The sequence below is a fragment of the Phaenicophaeus curvirostris genome, chromosome 1 (assembly GCF_032191515.1).
Source record: "Phaenicophaeus curvirostris isolate KB17595 chromosome 1, BPBGC_Pcur_1.0, whole genome shotgun sequence".
Lineage (NCBI taxonomy): Eukaryota > Metazoa > Chordata > Aves > Cuculiformes > Cuculidae > Phaenicophaeus > Phaenicophaeus curvirostris.
In genome coordinates this window covers 59,843,765-59,867,296 of record NC_091392.1, presented here as the reverse complement: position 1 = coordinate 59,867,296, position 23,532 = coordinate 59,843,765, and the positions used below count along the sequence as shown (strand labels likewise).

Sequence of the window (23,532 nt, the reverse complement as noted above, 5' to 3'; positions counted from 1 at the left end):
AGCCTGGGAATTAATAGGAGAGTTTTGTCTAGTTTTTCTGCAACCTGATGCTCCAAAGCCCATGCAGATCCATGTGTGAAAGTCTATTCGGTGTATGCCCTTGCGTCTCCCACTAGGCAGTTACTGCAAAAAAATCTCCCATTTTTTCACAGACTGGTAGGAAAAATGCAGTACATGGAGAAGGGGGGGAATGGTCAGGAGTTTCTAGCAAAACATTGATCTGTCTGCTGCAAGTCTGCTTGGTTACTTGGAAAATTGAACATGCTGCTTTTTTTAAACAGCCTAATCGTATTTACTGTTACATCAGACTTACCCACCACAAATTGTTCTCATGCAATGGAAGAATTTTTAATCTAATATCTTGGACTCTGATAATTTCCCAGCTGCAGAACTGCAATAATTTCCTATCTTCTCATTTTTGAGATAAGCCGATTAACTTGGGCATGCTTTAGTTTCAGGGTGTGATTATCTCCCTTTATTGTACTTGACAGAGAAGGGGTGACTTACAGTAAAATAATTTTGTTTTCCTGAAGTCAGCTCTTGAAGTCTGCTTCTCTGTGATGGAGATAGGTCTTTCCTGTTGTTTCTCTTAGCCCTGCAACTTGTATACTACTCCAAGAAAATACACTGTTCAAGAAATCCCTGAAACAACTCTTTCAAAAAAATCTCACTGAGAAAACTTTTTTTTGTTTGTTTACAATACATTTGAAAAATTATTTAAAACCCTAGAACCCAGCACTATTGGTCAAATCCTGTTTGCATTATTCATTTGTTTTCAGGCACGCTTGCAGAAGAAGAATAACAAAAAAAGAGATTATAAAGCCTGTAGTTCTACTCATATATACAGTAGAGCAAAACAGGAACCTCCATTCACTTCAGTAGAACTGTTTAATGCCCAAGCAAATCCTTCAATTTATGCCATTATGAGTTGAAAAATACTGCTTACTCCCACAATTTTGGTGAGAGACTTTGGTTGTTAATGTTTTTTCTTAAAATCCCAGATCCTAGATTTACTTGATTATGTCAAAAGGGACTACCTCTCCTCCTTTATTTTTTCTTTTTATTTCTAGCAATTATATTCTAGAAGGAAAGCCCAAAAGCACAAGATAAGGACACTCTTTGGATCAGAAGGCTGTACATGTTGAAGTATTTTGACTTCCCTTTCTCTTCTAGACCTCACTGTTGTGCAGGGCTTGACCACTTATGTTGATTTGCAGACCAAATTTGACACTGGAAACAAATGAATTATACACATGCAGATTCCCATACAGAACATATTAATTCATTCTCTTGGTCATCATTTCTGAATTCCTCTGAAATAAATGCTCATGGATTGAATTCTGCTAGTCTGATGATTTAGTGGGAGTATGGATTGTGTGTTTTCCCTGCACAACATGGGCAATACCAAGAAGGAGCGGGCATATTTAAAAAGAAGACTCTAAAATGCCCGTTCAGTGAAAAGACATGGTTGCATAAATACGCAAGTACAAGAACTTCTTAACATTTTAACATTATAGATGCAGTAGCAGAACAAATAAATGTTTTGATACCTCCTATTTATAAAAAAAAAACCCCAAAACCCTAACCCCAGCCCCTAACAAAGCACTGCTCATGCACAGCTGTGCCTCTTGCAGCAAAGCCCCAAAACCAACCCCATCCCCAGGAGGCTGACAGGCTTCTCCCCTGCTGGGGAGGGGAAAGTGGAAGCTGTCCTCTACTGACTGCAGTGAGAGCACTTGTGTCCCTGAAAACACCTTTATAGAGAGCAGCCTGCAGTATAAAAGCAGCCCTCCTATTACTGGCACGTTGCTATGGGCACTATTTCTAAGAAAGCAGCCACAGGAGCAGATCCAGAAAACGTGGCAAGATATATAAGACAAGAAAAATTACAAAGTGTGTGGACTCATCCCTGCCTGTTCCTACTAGCAGCAAGAGGATTGCAGAGAAAAAAGACGGTGAAATGTTGTAGTGCTGGACATAGAGCCTGGTGGGGCTTATGGTTTTGCATCACTCAAGTCCGTTTCAAAATCATGTCTGGAATTAGTATTTCTTGGTACTCCAAGCAATATCTCAGCTATCTTTAATTTTTTTTTCCCCTAAAGTTAGTAAAATCAAGTTCATCTTTTCTTCATTAGCCTGCTTTAATGAATACAATTCTGGTAATGAAATTTGCCTAGCAGATCACCGATAATAGTTTGCAACCTCTTGTATGATGGTACAGGGCAAGCCTGTCCGAAACATATCAAAATAAATTATTCTCCAGCACTCTTTCCTACAGCAAGTGTTAGCAGGTAGCTAATGATAATGGGATTTTGTGACCAAATTGCTACAGAACAAGTAGCTTCATGCCAACCAGCTGAACTGAAACCAGAAGAATGAGGGTGAACGGACTGTATTCCACATTGCCAGCATCCCCTGTATGTTAAACTCACCCTGTCAATTCCAGTTCAAATTAATCAAGAGTGGATCAAGTCTACCTTTTATGTTATTTTCTAAATGAAATCAGATGTACATGTAAAACTGGTATTTAAATGGGTTTTAGCCAATAATGAGTCAGATATTGACAGAACAATCACCATGAAGACCAAGGTAAGAGGCACTATGTTCTCATTAATAATTCAAATCTCAGCATGGATATTGATGACCATGCACTTAAAAGAGGAAATTAGGCAGCAGCTGGAGTTAGCCCAGATTTCCTGAAAAGTTGCTGAACTGCAACAGATATACAGTAGAAAGATTTTACTCCAAGATCCAACCAGAGAAATGGCAGCTTCTCATCATTAAGAGACCTTAGACCCTCAAAAGAATTATTGAAATTGAGCAAGGAACAAAAAACCACAGCATTAGGAGACTAATGAAAGGGGATGGGCAAAAAAAAATAAGGAAACAAAATGGATGCAGAATCCCAGTATTTCGTTCCTCCTCCCAGTGCCAACATTTTGTGTACAGAGCAGCAGTGTTCAGTGGTGCCTAATTCCAGTTACTGCTGAGGTGCAAACAATGTTACAAGCTTTAAAATGAATGTCTACAATCAGAAAAAGCACAAACAGAAAGGTCAGAGGAGCCAAAATTACTCAGAACAAACCAGTTGGGGCTAGTTAACATAATCTGCTCTATTCACATAACTAAGTTTGTTTCACTGAGGGCATGAACTTTCTTGGAAAAGCTCAAGTAATTAACTGCAGGAGCTTACACATTTTCTTTCTCTCAAGTTTACTTTACTCTGAACTAGAGCTGCTTGCATACAACTGCTTCTACTAATTCCCTCAAAAAGCTGAGTTTTGCTTGTTCTTTCCAGAAGGACATGATCAGAGATATGGCACCACTGAAGTGCAGGATTATCTTCACTTCCTTCTACCTCCTATGCACTCTTCCCATAACTTTTGGTGAATACAAAGAAACCCATATCTTACCTCACGGAAAAAGAGCAGGTTTCCAATGAAAGGAAGAGGTGGAGGATGTCGGATGCCTACTTTGCTTAGTTTAGAGAATGCAGATGTGGAGTACCTGGAAAAAAATACGGTAGCGGGTTAACTTTGTTATGGAAAGTCTTATCATGACAAGATCCAATCAGTCGAATTGATTTCCCTGGATTCAGAGAGGGAGAAGATGCTTTCTGTGTTGGCCAAACAGAACTGTCAATGTGGTGACATTACTCAGCAGCTCCTCAGGTCACAGAAATGAATGCAATACATTGATGCTTCATAGAGGGCAAAAGAATGGACTCAAACACAGGTCTGCAAGTTCAGCAGTGGAAATAGCTGTTCCTCTTCCCACAGAGGCTCTTGTAAGTCAGAAGTGACTCTCCAAAGCTATGTGAGGTTACAAAGGAGGTCAAAACAGGCATTAATAGTTTGACAACCATGGCACAGCTGGGCAAGGAACACGACAGATCTTCAGACTATTATTTTCTTCTTCATCACCGCTACCTATACAGATCACAGAACAAGAATTCAAACTAGTTTCAGTTGTGCATGAGCCAAGACACTGTCAGAATGTTCCAGACAAGCCTAGTATTTGGGCCAGATATGCTGATTAAGTCATTTTACAGCTGCCATCAGCAAAATAAACAAGAGATAAAAAAATACAGTACAGGGAAACAAAACCCAGACTGGAAAGCTTCATGCGTCCCTTGTTTTGGATGAAACTGTGGTATGTTGACAGGGACAATACTATGAAAAAAACAAAGAAGAAAGAAAAACCCAACCCCAAAGCCTTTCTTTTTCTGCCTCCCCCCCTTTTTAATAGATTTAAGTCAGTGGACTTCAGTTAGTGAAACCTGAAAGCGCAAAAGCTAACAGCAGCTTTTATTATTCAAAAACACAATAATTCTGAACACCATTGTGCTTAATACTATCACCAGAGGACCAGGGCAAAAGAGTTTTAAGATTAATAAAAGCTGTGACTATATTAATGTCTTAGCTCAGAGCAACAGTATAGTTTTAAAGCTCTCTCACTGCATGATAGTCCCATGTCTGGGTGCAGATTTGGCACATGCAAACACACTTTTCTTGAGAGGAAACTGAACTTGAAGCTCTGCTCCAGCTCCAGTCCTTTATCACTTACCAGGGCAGGTCTTAACTAATAAGCAATCTTTCAGCTTTGAACCCCAAGCACAGTAAAACTGTTTAGTCCTGGGGAGCAAATTAAATACAGCCCAAAATAAAAACTGTGAACTGTATATAGTGTAGGGGTTTCAATATCAACTGCTTTAGTCTATCCAGTCTGCAAGTTAAATGAACGATGTAACAGGCAGCAGAAGCAGTGCCCTTAGATCTCGACAGGCTGACTCCCTCTTAATCCCAGTGTACTGTTGACAGCTCTTGTTGACTCTGAAGACTATGCCAACCCATTGATATGAGTTAGAACTCTCTGCTTTCAGGTCCAATAATCAAAATGCGCCTCATCTGAAATGCCTTTCGTGATTCAGGCAGGGATATTCTAGTTTAACCTAATGGGGAATCAGTACACTGTTCTTTAGGGTCAGGGAGGACAGGGGAGAGAAGAGTTCATTTCAGAAAATGATCCTTTCCTCCAGCTGGAGAGAAAGAGAGATGCTGTGTAATGCAATATATAAAATTATGAAAATGGAATTTAAGTATCAAGTTAGTAGCTTTTTACACTTCCATTTTCCAAGAAGATTTCCCGCAGCATAGTACCTATTCTTTTAATCGGTCGTCCTTTGTGAAGTTATTTTACAAAAATCGTAATCAGAAGATACAGATTTGGTCATTTTTAAATAGCAAAAATATTCTTTTTATGGAGCAGTACAAACCTTCACAAACACAAACCCTCTCAATAGAAATGATGTGTCTTCAGTCTGCGTAAGGGCAGTATTTCAATATGATAGGGTATCGCAGAATAAAGGCACAGAAGTTGACATTTATTACACATTTTATTCATATTACTGGCTTTTTGGCTACTTAACTGCTTTAAAAAAAATTAAGAGTTTTTCCTTATTGAAACAGCTAATACACTTGGGGAAGAAAATGTTTTATCTTCAAAACTACAAACATCCTACATGATACATTTACTTCCGCAAAAGGAGAAGGGGTTTTTTTTTTGCTGCTGTTTGAAATCTTCCTTTAGTGTCTTTGTGTCATAGCAAATTCCTCATCTTCTGTATGTAAACAGAGGAAAATATGAAAATCACTCTCAGTGGAAAACCATCAGTTTTGCAGCATTTTATCCTGGCTGTTTGCACTTTAAAATACATGGCAGATGACAAAACACTAGGCTGGGCTACAGTTAACTCTTAATTTCACTACAGACTGGATACTCATATATAGACTTCTCATCTTCATGTGCTGCAAAGTGAAACATAACTATATCGGAGCCTTACACTACACAAAGCAAATGAAGTGATCACCAAATATTTCAAAAGGAACAAAAATAATGAGTACAGTGCCCCCAGTTTCACATGACAAGAAACACACAGATCCTGAAGACTATTTATGTTTAAATGAGCAGTTTATTTTTGTCAGCTACTGAACATTACTGGCAGCTCCATACAGCTGAGGATTTGCTTTCCTTTTTCCCCTCCTAATGTGGTTTTCTCTGATGCTTTTTATTCAGTTACATTTGAAGTAGGTTTTTAAAAGGTAAGAAAACATGATATACAGTAAGATGGGAAACAGAAGTGCCATAGTCAGACTACACACTGAAATATAACAACCAAAGGGCAGGGCCAGCGGGGGGAAAAAAAATCTCATCAATAAACACATCTAGCTCTACCCTCTGACTTCACAATATTTCCAATACTGTTGAAATAATTGCAGTTCTGCGGAATAAAGCAGTACGCAAGTGCTCATGCATTGATGATGCTACCTGCCCAAAGAAGGAAGATCTAACATTGCACAGGTAATCTTGACCTTGCCCATTTCTAATCGCTTATGTTCTGCAACCTTAAATATTATTTTAAGAGCCTTTTTCCCCGCACCCCTGCAATATTTCATCTCATTCCCATAATTTTGGGTGAGGAGAATGAGGAAGGAGTGGCTTGGGAGCTTCTTTTTTAAAAATATATAAATAAATAAAAATTATCCTGTATGAAACACGCAACGAACACCAGGCATGCATGAATCTGACAGCTTCATGGCACAAACCTTTGCCTTTTCAGCCAGAAGCAACTGATAATGCGAACAAGCTAATTTATGTGATTCGGCTACTCAGTACCACCATGACATATGCACTTGACCAGTGACTTGCTGAGCTGTGTTCTAAGCATGGAGGGAAATACAGTTGCTGGGTTTTGTCGCAGGGAAGGGCAGGTGAGCTAGAAGCTGGAAGAGTGCAAACAGGCAGGGTTGCCTTGTAGGCAGCCTGGAGAAGCTGCACAGCTAAATGAAACAGTCCTGAGCCTGCCTTAACACCAGCAGGAAGCCTTATTTCTCACTCTGCCACTTAACACACTTCTGTATTAATGTATCACAAAAATTAATATGGCATCAGGTGACCTCCTGCGGTTGCTATGGGTGCACACTACAGGTAGACGACCAGTTAACGGACTAGAAGAGACAATTCAAATATGAAATCTAGAAGTAGAAGAGATGCTGAAAGGTGACCAAGATGACCAAAGATATGGAACAATTTCCACACGAGGAATAAGCAGACAGGCTATAATCTTAATCCCAGAAAAAGAAGCAACTGATGCAGGATTTGACAAATACATTTAAAATCCTGCATGACTGAGAGAAAGTAAGTAAATAAATATGACTCTCTATTAAAAAAATTAATAAAACCCACAACTGAATATTGAGGTCGTAGCAATCAATATACTAACTATGAGAGTACTTGCCATGGGATATTGTTTGTTTGAGAAGCTTAAAATCGTCAAAAAGTGATTAAATAAATTAATAAAAGAAAAGGCACTTTTAATTCCTGAATTGAACAAATGTAAGAGACACACATGGAAAGATTAAAGGGAATGAGGGAAAATTAATCAAATTTATTTTCCTAAGCAGGGAACTAGTCTGTGAGCTTCCAATGGCAGAGTAAGAGGTTAGATTGCAATAAAACACAGAAGATAAAACTTCAGACACTTCAGTTTTCTTAACAGGAAGAGAGGAAGGAGTCTTCGTGCAAAGGGAGTGGCCTGAAAAAAGATAAAACTGATGGCAGCAATATTTACTGGACAACGTAGCACATTCCTACTCAAAGGAGAAACATACCCTAATATTTACACACGTAGGTCTTCCTGCACAACTGTTAACTTAGAATCCTAGCATTATATTTTGAACAAAGTGAGAAGGCATCAAAAGGAACCAGAGGAACAGCAGTAATGAAATAGGTCAATAAACAATTCAATAACTCTTTGAAGCCATTCAAATGGCCTTTCAGAGCTACATGCTCTCTGTGTATATTAAACGTAACTGTTAAAATAAAGTTAAAGTGTTAAATACATTCCTGTAGGTCAGCATAGCAGATTTACACTCTCCTAAATAAGAACTTCTCTCCACAAAACATAACGAAAAAAAATAAATAAATAAAGAGAAGGAGTTATCTGTTGATTTTAAGTAACTAAAATTGCAGTGGATATATAATCAACAGAATTAGCTACCTGCCCATCCAGGTCAGTACTGATCCGTAATGCAAGAAGTAGTATTATACAGCCTACTATTAAGTGCAATCAGTTTGTGTAGCAGATAGCATTACAGAGCTGCCAATTCTGCATCATATAGTTCAACATACCATTCAAATTACCCCAAATATTTCTCAAGAGAGAAAGTGCATTATCCCTCCTATATCCAAGTACTGCACAACCTAATAATATCTAAAAGCTATAAACTAGGACACTCTGAGTTAAAAAAAAAGTGATGTTACTTTACTTTACTTTTGATAGGAATGGTTGGACTCGATGATCCGGTGGGTCTCTTCCAACCTGGTTATTCTATGATTCTATGATTAATCCCATTGTTGGGAGCGGGGAGGTGTGTTATTTTGTAAGACTGTGGGAAAACAAAGTATTTTTCTGAGAGAATGGAAATCATTCCTGAAGGAAAAAAAAAAAAAAAGATATAATCACCATGCACTTTCACCTATTTGTGTCTATTTACCTATACCCATAATAGATCCCAGTTAACAATGGGATGTATTTTGCTCACATAGTATTGATAATATACAAAATAACAGTAGCCTCCCCAGCATTTCAACAGAAAAATATACAAGCATTTCCAGAGCACTGCATAGACAGCACAATGTCACCAAACTGTTGATATCATCCCTGGGCTGGCTACAGAGTTAGGCTTTCTACTCTTAGCCTTCCCAGGGAAAGTTTGCATTATGAATTCTGCAGCAGGGTCACTGGAGGGCTGGCATCACACAAGTATTCCCTCTGGTCTGATGCTCAGGATATTTAAGATATAAAATCATTATCTGATCCCATTCTTATAGAGGAACATGCAGAATCAAGGGTCTTGCAAGTGGGCAAGTGTTGCAGCCAAAGTGAATACCACCTCAGATAAATACAACCACCTCAGGTTATGACCTCCAGAAAGTGTACTTATTAAAAGAAAAACAAAACACAAACTTAAATCAGCTGTCCAGCCCCGAAAGACAGAGAGGTCCTGAAGCACTCTTACAAAACAGAACAGCAAAAAATGGGGGAAGTAAATCTCTCTTTATGACTTGTCAACAAAGGTTACCAAATTGGCCTTCACTGTTACCTAGCCATACCCCAGTGAAAACGAAGACGCTTGCTGAAAGGAAGTACAGCTGGTTGCGCCGAATACCAGGCTCACAGTAAGGAATTATTACTGTTCCAGAAAAATGAAAAATATACAGAATATCCACAAGTATAATTTCAGTACATTCTATAGGTAAGCTTCAAGAGAGACTTTGGCCAGTTCGGGATAAGGCTATTCGAGTAATACAAAATAATTTTCAAGCTCAACAGATCTATATTTTTAACTATGAATTCATAGAGCTGTAATGCCAGTTTCAGAGCTAATTAGAACTTCCATGTAATACTTGCTCTCCTTAATTACTTACATGCACACTTAGTATTTTAATTTTGACATAAATGGACAAGAAAAAGACAGACATTACACACATTTGCACCATCTGCCTCCACAGGGGCAGATGTTTTCCAGCGGCAAAACCTAAATGACCATAGGATTATTATTATTTCATTGAAATGTTTGCTAATGCACCAGGAATAATGTGCAGGAAAGGCCAAATTATATGCCAAATATTTAATTTATGCCTAATCTAGCACTAACAATCCTTTCTTAATCCATACTGTTCTGGTCTGCAGGACAAGTTTTTTAACATCTCTTATCTCAAAAGATCTGATAGACACAAGGGACTGGTTGTAATAAGGCTGCAGGTTGTCACAGTGTGTTTAAAATTTTCGGGGGTTGCTTTGATTTAAAAATAAAAAATAGCAGTGAATCAAAGCCAATTAAATTAAAAAGCTCACACAGAAAATCAACACACTTCACCATGCTCCAGCGTATCCCTAAGAGAGACAGATGGTCTGTACAGCAGGCCAATGACAATATTTCATCACGTCACTCAGAGTGCAGCCCCTTCACACTGGGCAGTGACTTTTCCAAATAAAGAGCAAAAGAAGAAGAGTTATAAATCCATGGCTTCAGCCCTTGATTGTTGGCTCAACACCTTCAGATAAAATGATGGAGGTCAACAGCAGGAGAATCTGTTGTGTCCCTCTAGTAATACACATCCTTCAGGAAAGGAGCTGGGCCCTCCACCCTGTGTGGGTGCAAAGTGTGGTCTCACCAAGAGGACTGTCCACAGCAGATTTGAGGTCTGGTGCATATGTGAGGCCATGCATGATGCCACCAGGAAGCTTGGGTCAGAGCTGATAGCTAAGATAGGCTGTCATGTCACAGCCCCGCTGCCTTAACCACAGGAAGAGCCTTCCTCCCTCTCCCTAGGACCACTGGTACCATGCCTTTCTTAAGGACATTTCCTCTTCCCCCTTTTTATTCACACAGACATGTTGTAATTGGACATCTTAATTGCATAATTAAAAGGACATGAAGTTTGAGCTTAATTTGTCTTCCTAATTGTTATGCAAAGTTGATATCCCAGTGATGCAACTCCATTTGCAGAAAACATGGCACCTGTTTATGTATGCATCTCAATCATTCCTACATCCCAGGAATAATGGTACAGATGAGGGATGCGGTTTCATGTTAAAATTGAGGAAATTCTGCTTGCGAGCCTGATCATTCTGACGTTTCATTGCCATAAAGAAGGTACTCTCTAGGCCACTGGCCCACTATTTCATAAGGTCAAAAAGGGCTTGCAGTGCTACGGTGGCTGCATTCCTGAATTGTTATATAACATTAAACGTTATCTAATACATACATAATCAAGGAGTGATGTGCTATAAAGGCAAAGCCAAGTTGTATTGCCCCTAGTGCATACATATTCTAGTTGCCTTCCATTTTTTAATCCATGCGGTTCTGGTCTATGAGACAACTTGATGACATCTCTTGCTGCCAGAGAACTGGTTTTAGAGTTCACATCTTGCACCACATTCATCAACAGCAACACTACAAAGACAGCTGCTCAGTGATATTAGGAACCAGGTGGCACAAGGGCTACATGAAGTCGCAAATCTGCCAGGGAAAGCTTCAAAAGGCTCAACACCCCCCAATGCTTTTTGGGCCCAAAATGTCTTCCTTGACTGAAGGAGACTAGTAGAACACAGTGCTATTTTCCCTTTTTGAGCTGAAGCTGTTGCCACCATACACATGGCAGGACAGCCCACACCAAAGCATAGGCAAAGAGTCACTGGAGCAAATCTCCAGGCATCTTTCCCACTTGTGGACTCAAATGAGCAGCTCCGACAGATTGCAGGGACAATGCACTTCCCTTTACACAGTTCTGGATAAATACAGAAAGACCTCCTGATTAGACAGCACACAAAATAATTGTTTTATTTATTTATTTTTAAGTTAACGTCAAGGGACCATGATCCATCCCATGCAATGAACATGGCAGAGGTCCTGTAATCAGAGCATTGAAGATCATTTTGTTGTGTACAAAGAGCCTGAGTTAATGGTCCACAGGCCAGCTTTGTTCTGGCACTTCCTAACTCATGTACGCTTGACCTTACAACCTCATTAATGTGCCTTTAACGCAATTTTCTGTGCAAATTCTCAGTTTTTCTAAAAGCTCATTAAAAATCCATCACATTGCATCATTTTATATCCTCAGGGGTCATCAAAAGACCCTAGGAATATGGCTGAGACCTTTGCCAAGTGAGCTAATGGGAGAGCTGACAGAATAAGCAGGTTGTCTATCACGCAAAGGAGCTGCAAAGCACAGCCTGCTGTGTCTCTAATATTTCCTCACAGAGGAAGAAAAGTAAAATTGAGTTCCTGAACCAAAATGCTATGCTTCTTGCTGGTTGCTGACACCTCACCAATGAACACTCATCTGCTCTTCTGGCAGCATTGCCATATCCCCACTTTTCCTCATCCACAGTCCGGCTGCCACTCCCAGCCCCATCTCTACTTCTCACTTGAGCAGACCTGCACCGCTTCCCTCACCCAGCCTCTGCCTCACCTCCCATTAAGAGCTCCCCAACCCAGTCCCATACTGGTTTGCACCAGCCATTCACCATTCTCCATGCAGTGATTTATCCCAGGACTGCTTGTACCAGTCACCTCCTTTCTCACCACTTCAACACCCACAGCACACAACCTTCCTCTCCTCCCAGGCAGCGCTGCACACAGCTGGTAGGTGAGTCAAGAGGAAGAGGGCTGGTGGAAAGGCACAACAGGCTCTCTGCTTGCAGTTCTTGTGCCCAAGCCTCACTGATGCTATCACACAGGAGATCCATTACAGAAATGCTTTTCTCAGTCCCTGTAATTGGAGCAAACTGAACTTCTTTTAGAAACTTGCTACCTGGTCAGTCCTCAGCACAGATGAAGGGTGAGAATATACTTCGCAAAGACAGAAGCATTATTGTAAAACATTGTATAAACATAAGAGATCCCAGTGAACATGTGCTAACAGCAATTTTTCAGAGACTTACAATTTCTTCAAATCTGCATGAGAAAGGCAAAAAGTACATCTACTGACAAAAACACCTGCTCTCACAAAGTTTGGAACTCCTGTGTCAAAGCTAGTACAAAAATCAAACCACCACTAAAGAGCAATAAAATGAAAACAAAATAGAAAGATCCCCAAAATAAAACAAAAGATTTTTCTTTAGCCTTTGTCTCAGAAATTAGGGAGCGTAGTTTAACTAGAATTTTTTAATAACTACATCTCAGGCAGACACTAGACATGGAAAACTTCAAGCCCAACTGCTTAGAGTTTGATAAAGCAATAGGCAATTGAAAATAGATTTGTATAATGAGAGCATCACAGAACCTTATTTTGTGGTGCTCTCAGACCCACCTATAATTAAGTATGCCAGATTAAAAATAAAGGAAGTGCTGGCTCTCAGTCTGAAAGCACATAAAATCTCAGCTCATAGCTAGTCATTTTAGTGCAAGTTCTAATCCATTATAGTAGTGGGGTGACAATGCCAATGTTTTCTGACCCTTAATTACAGGAAAGATGTTTTAATACTGCACATAACAGATAGCCTATGATAAACTTGAAATTAATACTGAAGACTCTGCCTGCTCCCCATGACTTGGAAACTGAGAGTACTCTGATGCCACAAGACAAAAGGGTGCCTCTATTTTTTTCCTTGCTGAGATTTCCATTCCCCCGTTTCTCTTATTTTCCATGATTCCTCCAAACAAACAAAACCACTACAAGTTATTAAACTACACTTCACAAACACATTTCATTTTCACACCATTTAGGTACAAAGGAGGCACAAACACCTTGGAGGACTGTTCCCATGTCCTGACAGGTGGCCGAACCAGCCACATGAAGCAGCATAGAAGGACCCACTGGAGTGAGAATGCTTCAGGGAACAAGTGACAACCTGCTACATCATGCTACTGGTGAGTGCTGCAAAAACCCAGAATTAAATAACAGAAGTTACCATACATAAGTCTAATCAGCGCGAGTCCAGAGTTCTGTTTTGCTACACGATTTAATAGCACTAGAATTCAAGTGAAAGGTGTCCAGAGAGCTCCCTTCAAGAGAAGCAGCAAAGCACTATGGTCACCAAGGGACAAAATTCCTGAAGGGAAGAAGAGACAATCCTTCCAACCTCAAAGCTCCTGCACACAGGAACAGTGCATGGAAGCACACAAGTGGAGTTCAAAGCCTTGTGGAAATACAGAAAATAAACTCAGCCTCCTCTTTTCCTTTGCACCTTATTCATGACTTCTTAACTACCTATGGACTGACAAGAGTTGAGCCCATAGGAAAGAGAAGCAACTCAGACCTTTTCACAATGTGAATTTATCTTGTAAGACACAAACTAGGTCGAGCAAGGAGTATGCATAACTCTTATTCCTTACCCCAGCACTAGCAGAAAACCCTTTAGCAATCATAGGCATGAGACAGGAAGAGCAGTGAAATTATTTCAACCACCTTTCAGTGTCCTTGAGCAGCCAGTCACCATCACCAGCCCAAGAAAGCTATTGTGGGCCACTAACAAAAGGCTGATACCTACTACAAAACAGAAGGTACTTGGATACATGCCAAACAAAGCCAAAGGAAAAGCAGAATTTCAAACAGACTGGATGAAAGGATTGCAGGAAGCAAACTTCAGGGAGAATCTCTGAACTTGAAATACTGCCTGAAAAAAAAACTGGTCTCAAGGGTTGCTCCCAAGTGCCATCCAGATTAAAAGCAAAACAAAAGCAATTGGGGTTTCCTGGAGCTCTGAAGCACTCGTTCAAGCCGTAAGGACAGTGAGCAACCAACTACATGCAGGAATAACAACACTGGATATGCACAAAGTGTCAAACCCAGAGCAGAATAGTCTGAAAGGTATTCTCCTTCTTTAATCACCGAAAAATGCATTAAAACTGCACATTACTTGTAAAACAGCAGGTTGGACTGTTCAGACAGAAGTACACTTTTTAAGCTGACACGTTCCTCTCTGGGTTGCTGGTTACAAAAAGAAAAAGTGCTTTTTGCACATTATCTCATCTTCAGACTGCACTTCTGCCCTTTGAAGTCCATTCTGGCCATTTCTCCATGACACAAACAAATTCCAATCTTTCAGAATAATTCTCTTAACTTTATAAAGAAACCCTTGTTCAAGTCAGATAATTTTCACATAGAGGCTGACATAAAAATGGCTTTCCTGGAACAGAGTTGATTTACATTACTCGGTGTCATAGCACATGACAGCTTACTCTGCAGCCTCCTTGTCTGGATCTTCCATAATCCACACAGCCGCAGTCCCCCTCTCTGTGAAGCAGTTGCGCACATGACAGGAAGAACTAATTTTAATGAAGCATCTTTGCTCTTTTATCGGTCATGTTCTTCCTCAAACTGTTTATCAGGCAGACTCCTGGATGCAATTTGTAATCATTAGTCCCTGCTAACAAAGGGAAGTCCATTACTGTTGCCTATTCCTTTGACTCCCTTTTTTTTTAACATCTAACATAGTGTTGCATGAGTAATGTACCATGTGAATCCGTTAAAGACCTGCCTCAAAGTATGCCTCATAGGACTTGCTATTGCACCCCTGTCCCAGCTCGTCCTCTCTCCTTCGGTTAAACAGTCTCAAATGCTCCTGGCACATGAAAGCAAAACGCTTCAGCGCCTCAACTGCAAATTCACTAGGACAGTGAGCATCTTTCCATTACATCGCACAGCCTTCACGTGCACAGTAGAGCCCTGATCTTTGTCAGGGTTTCATAGTTCCTGCTGAAATGAAAATGATAAATAAATCATCATCATGAGGTCCCCTAAAGTGGAGGGAAGTCAGTGCACTGTCACTTGATTACTTTTTAACTACCACAATGAACTTAAATTCCCCAGGGAGGTAACGCTACCAAGTAATTCGCCTCCAGAGAGGCAATAGGACAGCTGAAGCCCAGGGAAGCCAGTTTTCTTCACCCTCTCCCCAAGTATCTAGGTGTAGACTAGCAATATTTTCCAGCGGCAGAGCAAAGAAACTAGATGCTGATATACAGAGGCTTTGAAAGAGATTAAGAAGTTGATAAAAATAAAAGGACTGACAACAGAATTGGGATGGAGAGCAGAAAAGAATAAGAGCAAGACATGATACAAATTACAGAAATCCTGGCAGGAATAAAGAGGCTTGTTGAGAGAAAGGAAAGGGATGCATAGCCAAAGCCTCAGAGAGGTTACATACTGGAGAGGGCATGCAGGACCCTCAAGACTACCTTGCCACTTATAAAGAAGAGACTTTGAAGCAATTAAATAGATTCATTACAGTTGTATTTGTGTATTTCTTGTGCTAAAACAATGATACATTTTGTTAAGGTTCACTACATATCTGCATTATTATTTCCAGCTTTAGTTCGTCTCCAAGGAGGTAACCACAAGGCATGAATCCTGAGGCCTGAAGACAAATAATTTTACTTACCACTAGGGAGTTTCAGTTTACTGCCTGTCCTAAGTGGAGCTAGGCTGGAAGATCTAATCATGGCAAAAAAAAAAGCAATGGATAGAAATCTTTGAAATGGAAGCGTACAAAAAAAAAAAAAAGACACTCAAAAAAGCTTCAGTACAATCCACTCAAACCAAATAAAGTGCATTAGTGCACATATCTTACTTATCATATGCCAAACATGACAACCTGTGAAAAAAGGTAATCCTCACTGGCCAGTAACAAAGTTGTGAAGATAAGCTTTAATTTTAATGTCTCCCCCAAGTGGCAAGTGAAACAGTGGTTGTGGTGCTTAGCAGCATGATTTAGTGGGGAATTTGGCAGTGCTACATTTACAGTTGAACCCGATGATCTTAAAGGTCCTTTCCAATTTAACCGATTCTATGATTCTATGAATGTAAAGGCCCAGTTAAGGTGATGCGTTCCTATACCAGCTGCTTTAGTTAGTTACTTTGTCACTACACTAGGAATAGCTAGCTCTAGCTAAGGCACTTTCAAATCCTATAGGAAACCATACTTCTATATTTATGTATGCATCCATACATGTACATTCATGTGCTTATATACACACATTCGTGTTCATACACACACTCTAAACCTGTTCATTTCCCTACAGAATAAAATTAACATCTAACAATTTTGCATGTTTTGGATACTGTTAATTTTCCACCAGGGGTTCTGTACATCATGTTTTTAATCCCACTGAGCATCCATTCCTTCATTTGCATCTATCCCTTAAAGATGCATCTGCAGCAGAGGTGATTTAAGGTGACACTCTGCCATCAAGCATTCACACTAGCCTCTTACAGAAAGGGCCATTTTCCTCCTCTGTGGTAAGTTCCCTTACTGAACAACACTCAAGGAAAGCCTAACATGCAAGGCTGAACATTTTCTATGCTATGGCCCCACACATCAGTTTTGTCCTCTTCTATTGCTTGGGCTTTTTTCTAGAAAATCTAACCCTTCTCAACTGCTTTTACTTCAAGTCTGTGCAAAGGGCCACAACCTACCCATGACTACCACATTAATTTAGGGACCTGCAAGCTGGTGTAAATATGCTCTCCTGCAGCAATTTCTCTGTCCTCAGAATAAAATAGGAAAAGATAACAAACCTCCAGGATTCTTGGAAGAAGAAGGGGGAAAATGGAAGTTATGTGATGAAGGAACAGGGTGGCTGTCTACCTGAAGCAATCCAGAAGACTAATTGTTTTTACTTTTGCATCCATAGGTATCAGTATGTAGACAAAACTTTAAAAAAAAACATTGCTTAAACTTATGCAGTAGAAATGATGCAATCTGTCACTGAGGAAAAGATGAGGCAGCATCCTGCTGAAGGTTTTCAAAATTAAGTAGCATCACATAACATATGCCTAACAAAATGGCTAAGATGTTCTGTACTAACACAATACTGATTTTTAACAAAAACTGGAACACTAGTGCAACTCGGAGCATTTGAAGGATTGCCAGCACAGTCCCAAAATATAAACAGACAAGAGGAAACCAAAAGTAACAACAAGTCAATTAGCCTGACATCATCCTTACCTAAAATAATGGAACTATTAATTCAGGATGCTTATCAAAAAGGAGCTTAAGGAGAGGCTAAAAACGTAATTAGTGCCTTTCAGCATCGTCAAGCAAGCCTTTCACATTCAGATGTTGAGCTTTTTTGACAGGGGCATAGGTATGGTTGATAAATACAACTCTTTAAATAGCATATATTTGGGCTAGTCCATTGTCCTAGAACCAGTAGACCACGTAACTTCTTGTCTAAAAGACCTCACACTATATGAAGAGTTAACATGACACCAAACTAATGCTAAAAGTTGGCTTAATGTTTGGCCACAAAAATGTAGCTGATTAGCATAAGGGATTAATCAGAGGCACTCTTACTAGGAGGACTTACACGGATAGTTTCTTAATTCACTAATAAAAGGAATTGTGATTTATATTCACTTCAATCTGATCCCAGATTTTCTGTGCTAAGGAATGTGCCCACAAGTCTCTCTCTAGCATCCTGCTGCCATAGAGCCATTGGAGTGGCCATGGGACTCCACAGTTGGAAATCGATCCTGGCAGCTGTCTGATAGCAGTTGGACATCACAACCAGCAGCAGTGGTCCTGCTCAGCAGAACTATGACCTAGCCGTGTCATTTAGAGTAGTACAATCCAGCCAGCAGGTCATCTATTAAAGCAGGGCTGCAGGAGGCAGCTGAGACAATGTGAGAGCTCTCTGCTGCTGAAAAAAGCGGTTCCTTTCCCCCTGCCACCCACCTCCACATATTCCCTCTTGCTGCTTTCTCTGTGTTCATCTAATCCCTAATGCCTGAGCTGATGCAGCCCCTAAACCAGCAAACTAGCTCGGGAGTAATCTATTTTGCTGATGGTTTCCTATCTATAAGGAGAGGGTAGAGCATCCACATAGTTAGCTGGATAGGTCCACTGAGGGGCCACATAAGTGCCAAGAGTCAGCATCAGCAAGTGGGGGAAATATCCCTTCTGGAAGCTGTGAGCTATTAGGTCAACTCAGTCACTATGTGAAATGTTTCCCTTACACATAGAGGCTCTAAAGCTCTTTCCTGGCAAAGTTAACTACCGACGCAAAGGTGGGTAGGATAGCACAGAGCGAAAAAGGACAGGCTGCAGCTAAATAATGGGGAGGTGAAGTCATCTGGCAGCCTGATGGTACATCTAGGAAGCAGAAACACAGGATGGAATGCTCTGCTTGGAAAGGTCACAGATGTGTCCTTGGTCACTGCTCTGAGTAGCACGAAAGCATTCCTGGTGGGACTAGAAGCACCAATATAATCCCTGGAAATATAAAAATGGTCAACCAAGTAGAAGTGAAGAAACAAAGTGAAGAGTCTAGGTAAGATAACTGCACAACTGTTATGCACTGTCCTGTCCCACTGCAGTTCAGGAAAGGCGTGGGAGTACTGGGTGGAGCTCAAAGGACACTTGTAGAGAGATCTAAGGATGGGGAAGAAAAAATAAAACAAACTTTTAAGTGGGAAGCTGAAGGAGCTCATTTAGTGCAGCATATTGAACAGAAAGTTGAGAAGTGCGTTGACAGCTACCTACAAATACTTACCCAGGAATGAGCTCTGACCGAGAGAAGCTTTCCATCCCCCCTGCCAAAGCAAAAACACTCACAGAGATGGATACAGACATTACAGAAATGTTACCCCTGAATTCAGATTACATTTCTTGGGACAGAGGGCATGTAAAAATTAAAACAGTTTACCAGGGAAGCTAGTAAAACCACTGTACCCTTCAGAAAAAAACTCCTCTCCTCCCCTAGCCCCCATTTTTTTTTTCTCTCGAGGGGAAAAAAAAAAAAGAAAAAACCCAGACAATTAAACAAAAGCCCACACCACACAGCACTTTTCCCTACAAAGTCTAAAGGAAAATACACAGCCTGAATACACAGGAAGTCAAGCTAGATGGAAGTGTAGCTCATTCTGGTCTATAAATAAACAAGTGATTAACTGTTGCTTTAATTGTTGTTTGCTATCAATAGAAGAGAGACTATTTTTCTTCCTCTTGCATCAGGGAGGGATTTCTGCTACCAATACAAGTTAGTGACAAAGTCACAGGACTGGTCCCTTCCACATCAATATAGTCATACACCTAAAGACAGCAACAAAAGGGCTTTCGTTAGAAATTGCACACAGCTTATCTGAGCACTTAGCCTCTTTAAATGTCTAAGCAAAGATACCACACTAGTTAATAATTACCCAGACAGTCCCAGACATGTTTTGGCTTTTCTGTATTGAAAGGTTTACTAGAATCCAGCACTAGGCTTTTATTTTAGCACCTTATCCTACCACAGAGTTTCATTAAACATATTTTAGAGCATGAAACTTTCTATCTAAAGACACCACAAAGATCTCTATGAAGAGAGACACCTCCATTCCTCATACCAAATAAAGCCTATTTGGGAAACCAATCTTCCCAAAAGTCTACTTTAAAACAAAATTTAAAAATAAATAACAATCACCATCAAAAAATAATTAAAAAAATTAAACAGGTATCATGAACAGCGATTCTTTGAAGGAAAAGGGGGAAAAACAACAAAGAAACTATTTTACACATGCACAGGAGGAATATCTATTATTAAATGACACAATCGGAGACAGAGATGCAAGATGGTGACACAATATAGTCACCTTTTTAATCTTACAACTACAGCAAAACATCATTAGCAGATTTTGCGCAGCCCTCCGGATGTACAGAGTGATGAAGACATGTGGATGCATGAACAGCTGCAAAGAGTGGCTTCCAACTTACAGTAACCACCAGTAACTTGAAGCATCTTTTAAGGAAAGAGGGAAAAAAAGATGCAATACCTACCATTTCAAAGTCAGCACACCCAAACGCATTCTCAAATCCTCTTCAACATAAAATATGAAACAACTCAACGTTCTAGCCCCCTCCTAGATACTAGGCCTCATGAGGTGTACTCTCAACTTCAAAACATGAATATCTAGAGGAAACCACATATCCTCTAACAGCCCTGCCTGCACTGGTTTACTGCTGTAAAAGAGGCAGGCAGGCTTAATTATTCCATCAGCAACATAAAAAGCACCTGAAACTTACAACTATTGGCAAGACACCTGTAGGCTCGAACTTCCTGAAAATTAAACTTGTGCTCTTACTTTTCTCTCCTGACAGATCAGAGCTAGAATAACAGTTGCCTTTTTTGATTCTGAAACAAGTTTACTTGAACAGAATTGTATTTTACAGCAGAGCGTAACCCTTTTTTCTGAGGGCACTGTTTGCCTCTTGTTGCTTAACCACTGGCACAGGTTTTCACATGCATCTTATCACAGCTTTTCTTCTTTTGGAACAAAGCGGTGAAAGACTGACTTGTGATGTCAGAAACCGGCATTTGAAAAGAAAAGAGAAAAAAAAGGAAAGAATAGGGAAAGTTTGATGGCAGTACAGGGTGATGGGACAAAATTTTGGGACTGGGTTATGTGAATTGCTTGTGGCTGATCTTAGACAAAGAAAGAGGGTTTTACAGTAATAGCTGCTGGCATGTTGGCAAAAAGGGCAGATGAGTCTCTTACTTGCCTGCACCTGGTTGCTGAAACATTAAAATGAATAGACGGGAGATGACTCAGAGACCTTATGAAACATCCTCGGACCAGTCATCCGAGGCTACGGTGGTTCCTATTGTTCCCTTAGCAAGTTGTGGCTGGTGATAAAACAGCTTGTGCATCTCTAAAATGGCGCAAGCACGAGGTAGTTTTTGTTTGGTTTTAAAGATTATATGGGGCTTATGAAAGTTGGTATGTGAGCTGAGGCAGCCCAGGCACCCCGAGTACACAGTAATTACATCACTCAGGTTAGCTGCTCAGGCTTATGAACCTTGCCAATGAATTGGCCGTCGTCTTATTTCTGTTCAAGCAGCAAAACAACAGTTCTGCACACAACTGATACTCCACAACTCTCACCTTACAGAGCTCTTACACTAACCAAGCTTTCCTGGGTTTAATTAAAAAAATCCCAAGTAACCTAGAGGCTGCATATTCCACATCACATTATCCTCACTTATTAGAGACATATTTCAGTGTTTTCCCTCATTATAAATGAGACAGATTATGTAGTTTGCACTGCTGCCTGCAGCCACATTTTTCAAACTTGGGTGTCAAAAGACAAAACTCCTAAATCTACATTAGCAACTCAAATAACAGGGCTCTACCTTAACTAGCCAACATCTACAAATTGTCCAGAAACAAAAGGAAGTTTCGGCCACTCATTTTTTTTCTTAAAAACAAACAAACAAAAAAATTGTCACATTATGCAGATATAAGTGTCCAAATACAACACCTGAAGGTAACAGAGGAAATAAGTTTTGACTACAAAGATCAGGAGAGTTAAGATGACAGAAACACCCAGCTGAAAAAGTTTCTATCTGTACTAGTAGTGCAAGGAAGAAAGAACAGTATATAGGAGCAGAAAACAGAAGTAGAGGAAGGATGAGACAAACAATGATGGATTTGTTAAGTGTGCATCTTGGAAAGGGGGCCAGGGTTTCAAGACAGCACAGGGAACAGGGTGTCCCATCTCACTGACACACAGACCTATAGGTCAGTCCCAAGAAATACTGATTCAGCAAGAAGCAGACTGCTGCACGTCTGGTGTCTTTCTTGCAAGGCAACAACTAAACTCTTGGGTTTGCCCTACCTGTTCTCTGTATAAGATTCCTTTAGCTCTCAAAAGCTCCAAACTGAAGAGTGGAGACACAATTTTCACATAGCTGAGACACACAACTATCTGTATAATTTTACCAATTCCTAATTATCGGTACTGTCATGTGTAATTACTCAGTCCAAACATGTAGTAATTGTAAATATGTGAATGTTATACACACAATAGCATCATGTGTTTGTACACAGGAAACTCTCAGTAAATATAACTAAGATCATACCCTGAAAGGGGCAAGCAAAAGAAACAAAAGATTTAGTGTATATGTCATTTATCCTGAGACCTGATATGAAAAACAGAACATTCCTTTCTAAAATATATAATGGGAGTGTTTTCTGTGGTATTTCTTTTAAGTAATTGGACACAGAGCTTCCATGGCCTGCACTAATGACAGAAATTGAAGCTTATTAATCAAGCCTGCTGTGATCAATAAATATAGAGAAAATATGAGGACAGTCATGAGCAAACACAATTTTTAGCCCACAATTTTTGGCACGCAATTTTTAAGGTCAGTGAAAGTTATTGTGTGATTAGCTTGAAAAACAGACGTTGTCAGAGAAATATAAATGTCGAAATGAAGGAAGGATGCAGTCAAGAAATGTCATTGTGCACATCTCAGCACATCTAAGCATTCTTTAACGTAGTTGAACCTCACATTTGCAAAAATCTGGAACTACTCAAACATGAAACTCAGCATATAAACCATGGTTAACTTAACCCAAGCATGAAAAGGCTGGCTAAATCTACACCAGCCAGATCTCATCCATCTCTTTATTGTATTCTAGGTATCAGGAAGATTGAAGTGTTAATAGCTGTCTTATTGAATCATTACTTTACCGGCTTTAAAATCTGCATAAAAATAGATTTCAAAAAAATCTTTTATTCAAATCAAGCACATTTGACTGCAACTACATCAAACAGAGTCCCAGTTTTATCAGAGATATGCTGCTTCATGTCGGTTAGTTGACACAACCACACGTCTGCCTCTGTGCTAAATACATGTGCATGCAGGGAGGAGAGGGAAAGAAAGGAGGAGAGCACAGCCCGTATGCAAACATGCTGTTACCTATTTTTTTCCAGCTGGAAAAAATTGTTAGCAGAGCTGAATCAAATCTATTTAAAAGAACTAGAGACTCGTTCAACCACCCTATTTCAACAAGCCCTTTATCCTGGACCTTATCCCAAATGTGCTGAAGACCATGGCAGTTCCTCAACTGACCCCAGTGGGTTTTGCATCAGACCCACTCTGCAAGAAATCTCATTTGATATGGTTGTGTTAATTGGCTTTACTGCTGGAATAAAAAGTATTGCAGAACATTAGAAGGGCTGACAAAATCTGACTTGGG

General features: G+C 40.0%; 1 protein-coding gene across 4 annotated transcripts in view; it reads right to left on the bottom strand.

The window, feature by feature from the left end:
• Window positions 1-23,532, bottom strand: part of TBXAS1 (thromboxane A synthase 1) — a 243,323-nt gene that overhangs the window by 173,626 nt on the left and 46,165 nt on the right. For all 4 annotated transcript variants that reach the window (XM_069859253.1, XM_069859226.1, XM_069859244.1 and 1 more), the window contains one exon: window positions 3,414-3,507. In XM_069859253.1, coding sequence (XP_069715354.1) covers window positions 3,414-3,507 — 94 coding nt within the window. The remainder of the gene's footprint in view (window positions 1-3,413; window positions 3,508-23,532) is intronic.